Source organism: Panthera onca, chromosome C2 (assembly GCF_046562875.1).
Source record: "Panthera onca isolate mPanOnc1 chromosome C2, mPanOnc1 haplotype 2, whole genome shotgun sequence".
NCBI lineage: Eukaryota > Metazoa > Chordata > Mammalia > Carnivora > Felidae > Panthera > Panthera onca.
Genome location: NC_138347.1, coordinates 2,398,381 through 2,413,155, shown reverse-complemented (window position 1 = coordinate 2,413,155; position 14,775 = coordinate 2,398,381). Strand labels below are relative to the sequence as shown.

At 49.6% G+C, this 14,775-nt stretch overlaps 1 protein-coding gene across 3 annotated transcripts in view; it reads left to right on the top strand.

Moving 5' to 3' along the window:
- The window catches only part of TRAPPC10 (trafficking protein particle complex subunit 10), an 86,324-nt gene that overhangs the window by 21,892 nt on the left and 49,657 nt on the right, over window positions 1-14,775 (top strand). For 2 of the 3 annotated variants that reach the window (XM_078452703.2, XM_078452702.2), the window contains exons 3-4: window positions 1,455-1,590; window positions 11,990-12,186. In XM_078452703.2, the coding sequence (XP_078308829.2) occupies window positions 1,455-1,590; window positions 11,990-12,186 (333 nt within the window). The remainder of the gene's footprint in view (window positions 1-1,454; window positions 1,591-11,989; window positions 12,187-14,775) is intronic. The other variant, XM_078452705.2, reaches the window with a different exon arrangement.

Sequence of the window (14,775 nt, the reverse complement as noted above, 5' to 3'; positions counted from 1 at the left end):
AGTCTCTAACGACACTGCAAATGCAGCGGGGCAGACCGCGCCTCTCAAAGTACTCACGGAAGACACCTTTCAACCTCGAGTCTGTGTTAGTCAGACTCCAGTGCGGAACGGAAGACCGAGTCAGCGCCCCTGCCTGTGGGCCCGGCTGCCGTGGGACTGAGAAGGTTTGTCCCTCGAAGGGCTGGGAGCCAGCTGGGGCCAGGATCTGTCACTTCTGGCTGCACTAGGCCACACGTGTCTACTCCCGAGTGCCATTCAAATGTTGTGTTCGTTGCTTGCCATGACGTGGAGCCGGTTGGGAAAGAAAGGAAAACGATAGAAACGTTTTCAGACACGTGTGATCAGAAACCTCACCACCCTGAAGGAATAAAAGGACACGTCGCAACAGGAAGGAAAACGAACCCGGAATTCGTAGGATGAAAGGCACAGCTGCCGGTAAATGAGTCAGAAAAACATTTTCTGTTTTTCTGAAGTTAAGGTGTCAGCCCTTTTAAAAATTAAAAAATCTAAAACTTTAGAAGTGGGGAAGAGGCAGAGGGAAGAAAGTACTCGATGTATTCAGGGAGAAGAGAGACATTTACTCTAGTCTTTGAAGAAAAAAATGTATGCATATTAAAAAATGAAAATGTAACAAACAGGAGGACAGAAATAGATGGTTAAGCTTTCGAACCAGCAGAGAAAAAGGGTGGAAAAAGAAAATTTGATTGGTTTCCCAAAGGACAGGAAGGAAGAGTGAGCCCGCAGGTAGAAAATACACAAGGTCAGGCATCCGCGTGATCATGTTAAATGTGGTTAGTTTCAGTTTATTACACGTAGACTCTTTATCGAACAAAACGTACAAAACCCAGCTGTAGGATTTCTAGGGGTGGAGAATCCAAGCGTGGAGGGAAGAAGATACCTGTAGCATGGTGGCCTTTTCACAAGCGCAGTGATCTGGCACCCATGCCCTGATAGCCTTTCTTTGGGTGTCTGCAGCCTTCCGGGGCCTCTCTGTCCCTCCTCCCTGGGGGGTGGGGGGCAGCTCTCTGCCACCAGTCGTCCTCTGCTTTGGATAATACAGGTGATCACGCAAGTATGTGTGTGGCTTAAAGCTTTCATATCTTCCAACTGCGCTTTTGGGAATCTCTTTTTTTTTACAGTAACTTCTTTTTATAGTGAAACTCTTAAGTAAAAGCCATTTTTCTCGTAAGTCTGTGTCGCAAAGAAGCCTGTGTATGCCACTGAGTAAAAGGACAGACTTTATGGAGAGGGAGCTTTGATACGTAATTTTGAGCCTTGTTGCGATAATTTATGGAATCTTTTTGGGCAGAATATTATCGCTGTAATTCAGGACTAATAGCATATGTGTACTTCCAAACTCATGGATGTGGTTACAGTTACTGTCGGATTTTTCCCTTTTCTTTCTGCTGAACATCCTTCATTTTCTTCAGTGACGTTTTAAAAATTGTTTGTAGGTCCTATGGCCGTGCTCCAAAGATGATTCACCTGGAATCCAACTTCGTTCAATTCAAAGAGGAGCTGCTACCCAAAGATGGAAACAAAGCTCTGCTCACTTTCCCCTTTCTTCATATTTATTGGACGGAATGCTGTGTAAGTATTTCTGTAGGGAGAGAATTACGAGAAAATGCCTTGGAGTAGGATTCAGAATTCACGGGTCTAGCTTTTGTTCAGGCGGCTCTAATTAACCAAGTTGACTTTTCAACGTACTCTATTTTGGTGTGCTCTCTTCTCCGTTCCTCAACCGAACGTCTGGCTTTGTCCTTCCGTGTTTCTGCTCTGGTCCAGTGCGTCACCCTCTTGGTCATCACCAAGTACGGTCTTCTTGTGTTTGGAGATCTTGTGAGCCCCCCGCGCCCTCTTGGCCTCTAGGTATCGTCAATATTGACTCTGAGCTTCCTTTTCCAAACTCCCCATGTTCACTCCCATGTGGTTCCTCGACTTTGTAATCCTTGTTGCTCTCCCCTGCTGGTTTGTAGGCTTTCTGAGGGCAGGGGACGGCCCTGCTTCCCCACTGCCGTGGTGCCCGTACAGCGGGCGCTCCGTGACTACCCGAGTGACGCTCGACGTCACAGCCCTTACGTGTACTTTGCAGTCGTGTGTGTATGAGCCCAGAAGGAAGCTCGCCACTCTTGACAGAACTCTTGTGCCCTGAACTGAGAGGAGACCCTGTGGGTCATTTCTTCCTGTCTGTTTCGGCTCTAATAAAACAAGCATTTCATGATACATGGCACACGCAGGTCGTTCCACGTTGTGACGGTTTCACCTGAACGTCAGCACGCAGAGGTGGCATTTTGTAATTATAATAAGAAAGGACTAGAAGCTTATGCCTGGACCCTTTTGCCTTTGCTGATTTTGCTTTGTAGCCTTTCCCAGTGGAGACAGTCGTGCAGGGTGGGCTTATACCTCCGGCGGTGAGCATGACGTCCCGTGGGAGATGTCCACCGGGGAGCTTGTCAGAGAGCAGCGCCCAGGGCTTTTTTCGGGGTCTGGGCACGTGGGCACCCTCTGCCTGCCTCGTACCAAAACTCTAGACTCCCAGAGGGCAAGCAGGTGTTCAGCACAGGCCGTATTTGTCCATAGAGCCCGGGTCCCGTGAGGCCCTCCTGTCACGTGGTGGTGGGAGCCATCCCACGATCCGTGTTCCCAGGCCTCAAACAAGGGCCCACCCTGTGAGCAGGCCCACGGACGGCCGTGCCGGGCCCGCGGTGCTAACTGCCTCTTCTCTCCACGCCCGCTCGGTGGCAACGTTGGATTTGATCTTGTGGTCAACGTTTCTCCATGCTGTAGTTAGTGTTTTCCCCTGCCACTAGTAAGCTATGTCTGGGGGGCCACGGAGACCACCGGATTATCCTGCCCCTCGTCCAGCTCTCCCGCTTAGGTTGAGCACCCAACAATAATTCTTCTGAACCGGTCTTCCTTGGGGCCGCAAACACGCTCTGCCGAACGGATCAGCCGGTGCTCCACTCTGGAAAGAGCCTGCGTGGGCCTCTGTCTTATAAGGTGTTGTCATCAGGTATCCTTGCTTGTCTTGCTGCTCAGGTTGTCCCAGATTTGGCCTGGGAGGGTCACTGTAGGCTGGCCCCTGTGTCCTTTTCAGGGACGTGTCTTGAACTTTCTAGCACAGCACGGTATCCCGGGCTCTCCTGCCTTCGCTGTCCTTGTCCTGGAATCAGCCATTTCTTTGCAGAGTGAGCCCTGAGGCCTCTGGCAGTGAGGGTGTGTCGGTGCCTGTGGCCCTCGGGTGGGCAGAGCTAGGAAAGCGTGTGTCTGAGGGACCGTGGGCTGACACCCCTGCCTCCGATTTGAGCCTCACCCGCGGGGCTCTTTGTTGCCGAGTCCCATGCCGTGTTTGCATCTCCCGTGGCTCTGGACAGCATCACCGCGGTTGGCACGTGCAGAAACAGTTTCAGCATCGCTGTACCTGCGCGACAGCTAGAAACACAGCTGCCAAGGCGTCCGAGACTATTCGCGGGCGGCTAACGGGTTCACGGCCTGTCTTCCTGCCTGGCCGGCAGACCAGGTGCCCGGATGTCTGACCCCGAGCGAGGGGAGTCTTTCTGCTTGTGTAAGTCCACTTTTGTGTCTTTGGAAGTGCTTTGTACTTTTCTTCATTATAGATTTTAATTGTTTCTTGTCAAATTTCTAAGATTTTCCTTTTTTTTGCTAATGTAAGTGGGGTTTTCTCCCTCATTGTGTCTTCTAGTTGGTTAGTTTTGTGTATATGAGGCTGTTGATTTTTTTCAACAAGGTTGATGTTAACCTTGATTTCTCTTATTGTTTGAGTTAGTTTTGTTGCTGATTCTCTAGGGCCCAAAGTCTGGGGCTTTTCCACGTATCCTATCATGTCGTCTTCTCTTTCTCGGTTCTTATGCCTCTGGTTCGTTTTGTCTGTCTGGACCCGTTGTTAAGGAGTAGTGGAGGTCGTGGGCATCGTCGCCTAGTTCCTGACCTCAGTGGGCTGCCTGCGGTCTGTGCCCAGTAAGGAGGGAGCTGCCCCACGACTCACGTAAACTTCCATGAGCACGTGAAGGGGCTTCCGTCCGCTCCTGTTTTCCCAAGGATCTTTATTAGGAATATATCTTGAATTTTGGTAAAGGCTTTTTCAGACTCAATGGAGACAGTCATATGGGTTTTTTCCTCTTAAATTTACGGATGTGTTGAATTATATTCATGGATTTCCTATTCTTGAGCCATACTTGCATTCCTGGTATAAATAACACTTGGTCAAAGTATTGTTTTCTTAGTGTGGTATTAGTGTCTGTTGATTTAGGGTTTTTTGCGTCTGTGGTCACAAGTGATTGGTCTATAACTTCTTTGGTGCTATCTTTATCAGGTTTAGGTGGCAATACTATACTTGCTTTGTAATTTGGAAGTTTTCATTTATTGTCTATTTGTGAGACAATTTATGTGGCTCTGGGACTGTCTAGTCTCTAAGGTTTGGTGGAGTTCTCCCTTGACATCTTCTGGACCTGGCGCTTTCCTGTGGGATCTTTCTTTGGTCGCTTTCTCTATGCCTTTTGTGGAAACGGGTCTGTTTCAGTCACTTGTCAATTTTGGTAAACTACCTTTTCCTTAGAAATTCTGCATTTCAATTAAGTTATAAAATTTAATTTCATTGGGGTGTACAAAGTGGTCTTTTTTGGCTTTAAAATATGCTCTGTGGCGGGGTGCCTGGGTGGCTCAGTTGGTTGAGCGTCCGACTTGGGCTCAGGTCACGATCTCACGGTTTGTGGGTTTGAGTCCCGCGTCGGGCTCGCTGCTGTCAGTCTGTCAGTGCAGAGCCTGCCTCGCACCCTCTGTTCCCTTCTCTCTGCCCCTTTCCCACTTGCACTTTACCAAAAATAAATACATACTAAAAAAAAAAAAAAAAAAAAAAAAAGAAAAGAAAAAGAAGAAAATACGTTCTGTGGCAATAGTTATTTCCCCATTGTTATTTCTTTGTATATTTGTACTTTCTCTCTTTCTTCCTTGATTAAATTAGCTATTAGTTTATAGTTTGATGATTCTTTCTCCCCAGAGAAGCAGGGTTTTATTTTCTGATACACTATTCATCTGTTTGCTACTTTATTAATTTCTGCTTTCATTTTTATTATTTCCTTCCTTTTGCTTTCTTATGGTTTACTTTGTTCTTTTTCTAGGTTTTGGTTTTCTTTTTTGGGGGGCTAGTTGGGAATACATTTATTTTCATTTTAAATATAAACAATACAGGTCTTTAAAGATAGGAATTTCAATCCCAGTATTCAGTAACTTTTCAGAAATTCTCTGTTTTGTTTGTGTTGCCTCTCTTACCTAATAGTTTAACATGAAGTTTTCTTATTTCCAGAAAGAAATTCTTTAAAATGTTTACTTTAAAACTTCTAATTTTATTGCATTGTGATTAGGGTGTTGTTTATAATATTTCTGCTTTATGAAACTTATTTTTTCTCTGTGACCTCATAGTTTTTGTGGGTATTCTGTGTGTGTTTGAGAATGTATTTTCACTTTTTTAATTTTTTAAATTTTTTATGTTTCTTTATTTTGAGAGAGCGGGAGAGAGAGAAAGAGGGGGGCAAAGAGGGGGAGAGAGAGGTGGAGAGAGAGAATCCCAAGCAGGCTCCACACTGTCAGCACAGAGCCCCATGAGGGGCTTGAACTCACGAACCGTGAGATCCTGACGGAGTCGAAATCAGAGGCTTGACTGACTGAGCCCCCTCAGGCACCCCTCTCTGCTTTTTCGGTTGTAACGTTAAATGTAGATCCGTAAGAGCTGCCTTATTGATTTGTTGTTTGTGTCTTTTATATTTCAACGTTTTGTCCACTCACCCTGTCTCAGCGGACAGCGGTAGGTCAAAGTCTTCTATTGTTGGTATGTGTCTGTGGCACCTGCGGTTTCTGTTTTGTGTCGACGGGTCACGTATCAGTGCATAGGTTCGTGGCTATTACGGTTTTTATGGAGTGAAACCTGTCATTTTAAAAAATGGTTTCTGAGTAGAGCATATCATGTTTAGGAAGGCCTTGTCTGTCTGAAGATGATAAGTCGTTCTCTCCTATGTTTTCTTGTAAGAAATTTATTTATTATTATTATTTTTTAATGTTTTTATTTATTTTTGAGACAGAGAGACAGAGCACGAGCAGGGGAGGGGCAGAGAGAGAGGGAGACACAGAATCCGAAGCAGCTCCAGGCTCCGGGCTGTCAGCACAGAGCCCGACGCGGGGCTCGAACTCACGGACCGTGAGATCATGACCCGAGCTGAAGCCGGACGCTCAACCGACTGAGCCACCCAGGCGCCCCATCTTGTAATAATTTTATAATTTGTGTTTTATACTTGGATCTGCATAGCTTCAAGGTATTTTTGTGAGTGGCAGGAGCTGTGGGGGTGTAGGGTCTAATTTTATAGTCTTAAGTGGGTAGCAGATTGGTCTGCCGTCATTTTTTAATGGTCTGTCTCTTTTCCAGTTACTGAAAATGTCACCTTCGTTTGAAACCAGCATCACGTATGCACGATATTCTGGACACTTCAGTTCTGTTAACTCCTGTCTATTCTGTGCCAAGACCAGACTTGTAATAATTATATTTTTATATGTATTGATATGGGTTCTTTTAAAAGAGATGCCCTTGCTAGTGTACAAAATTGATCTTCCAAAAGTGACTGTATCCACATACTCTACTCCATCGTGCCCCATGCTCTTCTCCACATGGCAGTGACTTTCTTCCATCGAGAGGAAGAATGGTCGTGTTTCCTCTAGTTGAATCTGAATGGGTATCTGACTGACAGGAGCGACACTGTGACTTTTTTTTAAATATATATTTAAAAAAATTTTTATTTTGAGAGAGAGATAGCAAGCGGGGGAGGGGCAGAGAGACAGACAGACAGACAGAGAGACAGAACCCCAAGCGGCTTCTGTGCTGCCAGCGCACAGCCCGATGCGGGGCTCAAACTCAGGAACTGTGAGATCATGATCTGAGCCAAAGTCGAGAATCGGATGCTTAATTGATTGAGCCACCCAGATACCCCGACAGTGACACAGGAGAGGGGCAGAGAACGAGGGAGAGAGAATCCCAAGCAGGCTCTGCCAGATACAGGGCTCAAACCCACGAAACCGCGAGATCATGACCTGAGCTGAAACCAAGAGTTGGACGCTCAACTGACTGAGCTCCCCAGGTGCTCCCCCAGCCACCATTCCATGAGGAAGTCAGGTGTCCCCGCGGGAAGGCCACCTGGGGGTGTGCAGCGTCAGTCCCGGCACTCCCGGCAATGATCGCCTTCTTGTTGCCTCGTCCGCAGCCTGCAGGCGCCACAGCGGGGGCAGAGGAGCTGGGTGCCCGTGCTGTGTAGACTGTAGATGTGTGAGCGGAGAGAGGGGACGGGTCGCCTTGTAGCAGTTTGTCACAAAGCCACGCAGAACAGGAGGAGAGGTCGAAAAGAGAAAAGGAAAGAGCAGAGGAGTTTGGTTAGGATCGCCTTGAGTAAGTTCGGGTTGATTTGGGAAGAATTTTAGTAATTGCAGAGCTTCCCATCTGGGAATGTGGTTTTATTCTCCATCGTCTCTGCCCTTTTTTTATGCCCTCAGTCATGTGTTCTAATGTTTTCCCTAAGTCTTGCATTTTTATTGCTAAAGTTTTCGTAGACATTATGAATGAGGGTTTTTTTTTCCCTCTTAAAATTACATTTCCTAGTAGGGAGCCCGTGTTTTGCATTAGTTTTATTATCTGTTAAGGAAAGTTTTCTGGAGCAAGTTGACCATAATTGGAATTTTAGAGTGAAGAGAGAAACTCCCATGTTGTTGTAGCAGTCACTTTCCGGTTCGTGGTGCAGACCCTGGGCACCCCCTCCTTCCTGCCACTGTGCGCCTGCACCTGCCTGCTGGTCCCTGCTGTCCCTGCCGTCCTCCAGGCTGGCTGTTACTGGTTTTGCCTTATACCCTCACATTGTAGAGATTAGTCTCTCTTGGCCCGCGGTTACCACTTCTGGCGCCTGCCCCCCTTTCTGGCGCACAGGGGAGAGTCCTTCCAGTTTCTGCAGATCTGAGCAAGTCTTGATTTTGCAGAATATTTTACTGGATGTACAATTCTGCTCTGACAGCCCGCTGTGTTTTGATTTACATTGTGACCCATGAGGAGTCTTTGCCACTTTCACATAAACTTTTCTTTTTTTTTCTCCCTTCTGCAGTTTAAGATTTTTTTTTTCTCTTCACGGGTGTTAAACCTTGTGTGATATGCCCTGGTGTGCTTTTCTTCATGTTTCTTGTGCGTGGATTTTTTTTTAGGTTTTGTGGGTCTGTAATTCTAATTTAAATTTGGAACATTTCTGGTCGTTATTTTAGTCACTTGTTCTGTTCCTGCCTCTCCTCTCCTCTGGGGACCCCAGTCACTCACATATTAGCCCCTGGAAGCCCTGCTGCTCAGGGACACTGTGCTGATGGCTTTGCAGCCTTTCTCTTTGTCTCATTTGGATGGTTCCTGCTTCTGTGTGTTCAAGTTAACTAATTGTTCGGTGTGTGGTATCTAATCTGCTTGTAACCCCCCACTCAGGGTATTTTGCAGTTCAGACGCCGTGATTTTCATCTCTGAAGATCCTTAGGGGTCTTTGCCTTTTTTAACAATTATCTTCCATGTTAAGCGGAGGCTTAACATCAGTTTTTTCTTTGCTTTCTTGAACACACCGGATATGGCCGCAGTAAGGATTCTCATGGTTTTGTCTGCTAATTCTCTTATGTGTGTCATTGCCACATCCATTCTGTTGGTTGATGTTTCTACTTGCTATGGATCGTATATTCTTACTTCTTTGCCTGCTTGGCAATTTTTTAGGGGATTCCAGACATCGTGAGTCTTTTATTGTTGGAATTCTAGACATTTTCTTCAGCTTTGTGTAATTAAGTTACTTCAGATCCTTTTAGCTATTGCTTTCATGATTTGAGGGTCTGAAACAGAGGTCAGCCCAATACTAATTCCTCCTTCCTTCCTCAGTTGTCCTCCCAATGCCCTGTGGTTTCGGAGGTTTCCAGCGTAGTCTGTGGGAGTAGGCCCTGATCCCAGGCCCTGTGGGTGTTGGGTCCCGTCTGGATGGGTCTCTCCTGGCTTTGGGTAGTTTGTACACTCCTCTGCTGGTCAGCCCCCTCCGAGCGCTCACTCCAGGGGCCCCCTGACCTCTGACCTGTGACATCTCGGCCTTTGCGTCCGGGGCCCTGTGTTCTGTCTGCGCCGCGGGGGGCGCCCGGGAGCTCCAAGCACTCGGCTGGCCACCTGCACGGCTCGCCCCCCGTGTCTCCCTCTCTGTTTTGGTTGTTCCCGGTGGTTGGGTCGGTCTGCCCCCTGCCACTTCACCGTGTTTGGAGGCAGCTGTCCTGCTTATCGGTTGAGGTCCGTCTGCACCCGTTGACTTCGAATTGGGGAGTGTAACCTGTTACTGTTAGTGTCACTTTGAGTGCTCACATTGTCCCAGATTTGGCTTCTGTGACCTTTTGACATGTCCCTGTTCTCGGAGCTCTCCCTAACACAAGACGTGCCAAGGTCAGCTCGTCCTTTCCCTGCTTGAGCCCCGGGGTCAGCCGCTTCTCCAGGGGGCGCTGGTTCCTTCTGGTGGGAAGTGGTATTTAGAGACGAAGCCTGGGCTAGACGTGCCCTTTGCTCTGGAGCACGTACGTGTGCACAGGCGTGTCCCCCCCCACACACACGTGTACACACACACGTTCCGATTGCAGTCCCGGTGCCTTTCCTTTCCACGTTTGCGACTTCCTTCTCCGAGCAGCCAGGCGCTCCTCGTCCTGCGTATGTCTGCTTACTCGAATAATCGCTGTCACTGAGCATTCTCTCACTGCTGTCCTGCTCCTCTCCCCCCACAGGTGCCCTCTCCCTGCCCTGGGGCTGACGCTCCCCACAGGACCACTTCCCTCCTCACCTCAGCTGACCCACAACACCCAGATAAGGTCACCCCAACAGGGAGGCCCTCTTTGCCGTCCGGGCCCCTGACACCTCAGCCAGCCCCCAAGCCTTCATCGTCTCTCTTGGGGTGTCACATCTTGCACTCTGATACCCTTCTTGCCCTGCATGGCTCTGGTTCCCCGGGTGGGGGCCACCCTGCACCCTCCCTGCCAGTGGCTTCTTCCTGTATTGGCTTTGCTTTCTGGAGACACCCTTCACCTCATTGGCTCAGCCTGGGCTCTTCTGAACGGTCACCGGGTCTTTTTAGTAATGTGCGGGGTTTGCTCACTGTTGGAAGCCACGGCCCAGATTATCCACTGCTCACCTCCCCCGGAACTTCGGGGGACTCCGCCCTGCCTGTTGCTCTGCGAGGTCTCTGTCCCAAGCACAGTGTCCCGAGAGGGGATGCTGGTGTCCCCTCAGGGGGTGTGGCAGCCCCTCCCTGGTCTGTAGACCTGGGAGCCAGGGCTGGGCTGGGCAGAGGGTGCCTGGTCCCAGCCCTGTGGCGGCGGCCTTTTTCAAAGCGGTCGGGGTGTCTGTGGCCTTTGGTTTCACTCTGCGGGCGTGATGCGCTTAGGCCCCTGGCCTGGCAGAGCACCAGCAGCGTGGAGTGGGAGCATCCAGTCCGGGAGCTGGCCTTCTGTGGAGGCTGTGGCGTAGGAGCGCCTTCCAGGGCACGTGGAGTCTCAGAAAACCGGTCTTTGCGGGATGGCTTTCCTGTTAATTTTTCAGCAAAAGATCTTTCCAGATTGTATTTGTATGTGATGTAAACTGAGGATACGGAGGTCTTAAAAATCAGACTAAAAATTACAAGTACTGACTTCTGGAACTTTTCACTTACTGATTAAACCAAAGGAGGGGCTGGGTGCAGAATTTGAGGTTTCTCGTTCATGGATTGTTCCCTTTAGCATGTTCAAGAGAGACTAAAAAATCCAGACAAAGTATGGACAGGATAACAAAGAATCTTTCTATTAAAAAGGGGGAAAATCTATGTATGTATAAATAGTAGCTAAAAATGACAGTTTGTCCGATTTGGAAGTGAAGCATGTTGGTTTTAGATTTTTCACTCTGAATTTGCCAAGTGGATTTATGGAGCATAAGGGCAATTATAGACCATTGCTGACAGCAAGTAAACTTTTGGTGTGTCCTCCTGTCTGTGGAGGGGCTGAGGCGGGCCCCTGGGCTTTCTTTGCAGGCCGGCGTGTGCATCTCTGAGTCCGGCAGTGTTGACTTTTTAGGAGCAGGACGGCTCCCCTGTTGGTCCTCGTGAATTGGAATGGCTTTCAGGAAGCCCTAGGTTGTCCTTTTCCCCTGGGTTTGCAGCTGAGGCTGCCTCGCCCCCATGTGGCCTGCAAGTGGCATTGGCTTTCGAGGGGTTCTGGGCGCCGGCAGAGGGCTGAGGGGCTGCGGAGGAGGTGCCCGGAGGCGGCCGGGCATCCTGCTTCCTGCAGGTGCGTGGCTTCCGGCCTGCAGGTCCCGAGCCGGGTGGTGGAGGGGGGGCGCTTAGTCCCATTGACACGGCACTTGCCAGGATGGGACTAATCACGTAGTTGGTGGGCACGGGGCCTTTGGCATAGCAGACCTGAGTTGTTTTTTTTTTATTATTATTATTTTTTTAATGTTTGTTTATTTTTGAGACAGAGCATGAGCAGGGGAGGGGCAGAGAGAGAGGGAGGCACAGAAGCTGAAGCAGGCTCCAGGCCCCGAGCTGTCAGCACAGAGCCCGACGCAGGGCTCGAACTCACGGACCGTGAGATCATGACCTGAGCCGAAGTCGGACGCTTAACTGACTGAGCCACCCAGGCGCCCCAGACCTGAGTTTTAAAGTCCCAACTTACCCAGTGGACTGTGTTGCCTTGGGCAGCTTACTAGGCTCTCTCTTGGTCTCCTCTGTGACATTGGAACCATCTTCCCTCGGCGTCCCTGGGCCTGCCCAGAGCACCCACAGGCGCCAGGCTCTGCGTGGAGGGCCCCATCGCGAAGCTGTAAAGCGCGGTGGCCGATGTATTCTCTGTTAGTACACACATGTTGCTGTTAAATTAAAGGGCGTTGATTAACTTTCCTTCACAGTGACTTATTTATTTTTAGGATACTGAAGTGTATAAAGCTACGGTAAAAGACGACCTTACCAAGTGGCAGAATGTTCTGAAAGCTCATAGCTCTGTGGACTGGCTCATAGTGGTAGTTGAAAATGATGCCAAGAAAAAAAACAAAACCAACATCCTTCCCCGAACTTCTATTGTGGACAAAATAAGAAATGATTTTTGTAATAAACAGAGTGACAGGTAAGTGGATCTTTAATTTTACCTCATTGGCAGACCCCCGGACGATAGAGATGGCTGGTTTCTGCGTGGGGAGACTCCCTCAGCGAGTGCGCGGGGTGCCTGACACGTCAGCACGTGGGGGTGCTGCACACCGGGTCCCCGCTCATGGAGCTCCTGGTCTGCTGGGTGAAACACGGGCCGCTGTAACCCCCGGCGTGCTGCCCGGTGACCGCGGCGGGAGAGACCGCACAGCGGCTTCCCTTTGAGGATCCGTAGCGCGTGTTGGTGTGGCCAGGGCTTGGGGACACCTTGTGTCCTTGTGTACGGGCGGGTCCCTTAAGCCTGTGGTGCGTGTGTTTACCTTCACACCTGTTCGGAGTTCCTAAGAACCAAAATTCTGAAATGCCGACTGTATCTTTAGAATCTTCGAAAGCGAACCACGAAACCGCGGCGGCTGCTGTGTTGCGTGGACTCCCTTTCCCCGTGCTCGGCTCTGTCTGGCCCAGTTCTGGCTGCTGGGGGTCACTTCCCTCTCGGCGGTGCCGCGGCCCCGCCGGGCAGGCTGGCGGACTTCCCGGTGCCTGCTCGACGGTGTGGTCTCACGGACGGGCGGGCGTTGCTTTGCGCCCGCGTCGCCACACCTGTGGTCGCCCCGGTGGCAGGTGCTCAGGGTGGAGCAGGGGGCTGGGCGGAAACCCCGGGCCCGTGGCCGGAGTACCGACCGACACTGCCACGCGCTCTTAGAATTCCGTGACCGCGTCCAGTGTCAGGGCCCCCGGTGGATCGACGGTCCTTCAGGGGAAGGAGCCTCTGTGGGCGTCCTTTTTATGTTCCACACAGTTGTGGGCGCTGAGTGATGTTCAGACTTGTTTTGCTTATAGTTTGAGATAAACGTTAGATTGTCGAGCTCCCGGTTTCTCTTAGAGAAATTTTGGGCCATCTGGACTTGGGGGATTTTTTCCTACGGTCTGTTATTCCTGAGTTAGTTGTCCCAAAGGAATCGGCTTAGCATGTCAGCAAGACCCCAGAACTGAGGATCCTTCCCCTGTGTGGTTCGGCTGTGCCGGCTCACTTGCTCTGGAAAGGGGAGCCCGCTGCCGGGAGGCTGGCAGGGAGCCCAGCTCTGGGCCCCGTGGGGGGGAGGGACGGGAAGGGGGGGGGTGGGGCAGCGGAGCCGAGGGGCTCACCGACGGCCAGGCCACACGGCCTTCCGGTCATGTTTCTTTGGGATTTTATTAAGAACATAAATTGGTAGCAATGGGGCAGATTGGTCTAAGCCTGTGAGATGTTCGAATTCTATAATTTTTTCAAAGTGCCTATTGGCTCCTTTTAAGGCTATGGTGTAATTTTATCTAATTGCTTAAAGGACGTTCCTGCTGAGCCCACTGAAACCTAACTTGTCTTTAGTGACTAATTCTTTGTACATAAAATTCAACTTCCTGAGATTTTCAGCATTTCTCAGTATATAAACATGCCTTCTAACGTTTTGATTTTCATTAATTTGCAAGCTACCTTCAACAAATCTGTTCTTTATTATTTTTTCAGTGAAGAGCTGGGTCCATACCTTCGAATTTGGAAATATCTGTATTGACAGTTGTTTTATTAGCCTGTTTGACTTCTGGCCTTTGGAAACATTGGCCCACCTGGCCCTGCGGTGGCTTTCTGTTTTCTTTAACTTTAATCTTGTACATGATTTCTGATTATAAACACTGCACGTTCATTGTAGGATTATTAGAAGAAGGTAATGAGCAAAACGAAAGTTGATCTTAACTCTTGGTGTTTGGTATGTGTTTTTCAACTTTTCCTCTCTACGCACGTTAGACACGGGTAGTGTGTGCGTGTGTGTGTGCACGTGATACACCACGCATTACATTTTGTGTTTGCTTTTTCCGCCTGATGCGTTGTAAAAATGTTCCCGTGAACAGTAAATGTATTTCTCCACCATTATCGTCAGTGAGCACGTAACACTCCATAGCAGAGATGGTACTGGAAGCTGTTCACCCAGCCCTCTACTGGACAGACGCGTTACCGCCTGTTATAAACAGCACCGTAACCATCTTTTGAGCTCGGGTGTTGTGTACGTCCTTAGTTATATCCTTAGGATAAATCCCTAAAATGAAAATTGCTTGGCCAAACGATTTGTGCATTTTTCAGGCTTTTGGTAAGTATTTCCGGCATTTGGTAAAGGGTCAGAGGGCTGCCCCGTTAGCTGTGTTCGCAGCGGCCCCGGTGGCTGGTGGAGGCCCGGACCTCCGGCTCCCTGCCGCCCTGGGCACCGGCCGCCAGCACACTCCGAGGAGCCCTTCTCCACGCTGGCGCCCGCCGGTCTGGTGAGCTGTTCTGGGCTGTCTCTCTTGAGTTAACCGCCTTGGGCTTAACGCGAACTTCTGAAGCACAGTTCTTTTTTGTTAGAAAAAGAAAATCTAGAAACTGTGCAAGTTGAAGGCACAATAAGAGAGAGAACGTAATGAACGTTTTGTCTGGTTGGTCAGCACCGGCTCACGGAAGACGAGGACCATCCCGGCGGTCGGCGTTTGCCGGCAGTTTCCTTCCCCATCCACCCTGTGGCTTTAGGGGACAGTCCTGTGTCCGGTCAGGGGTACGTGTCGA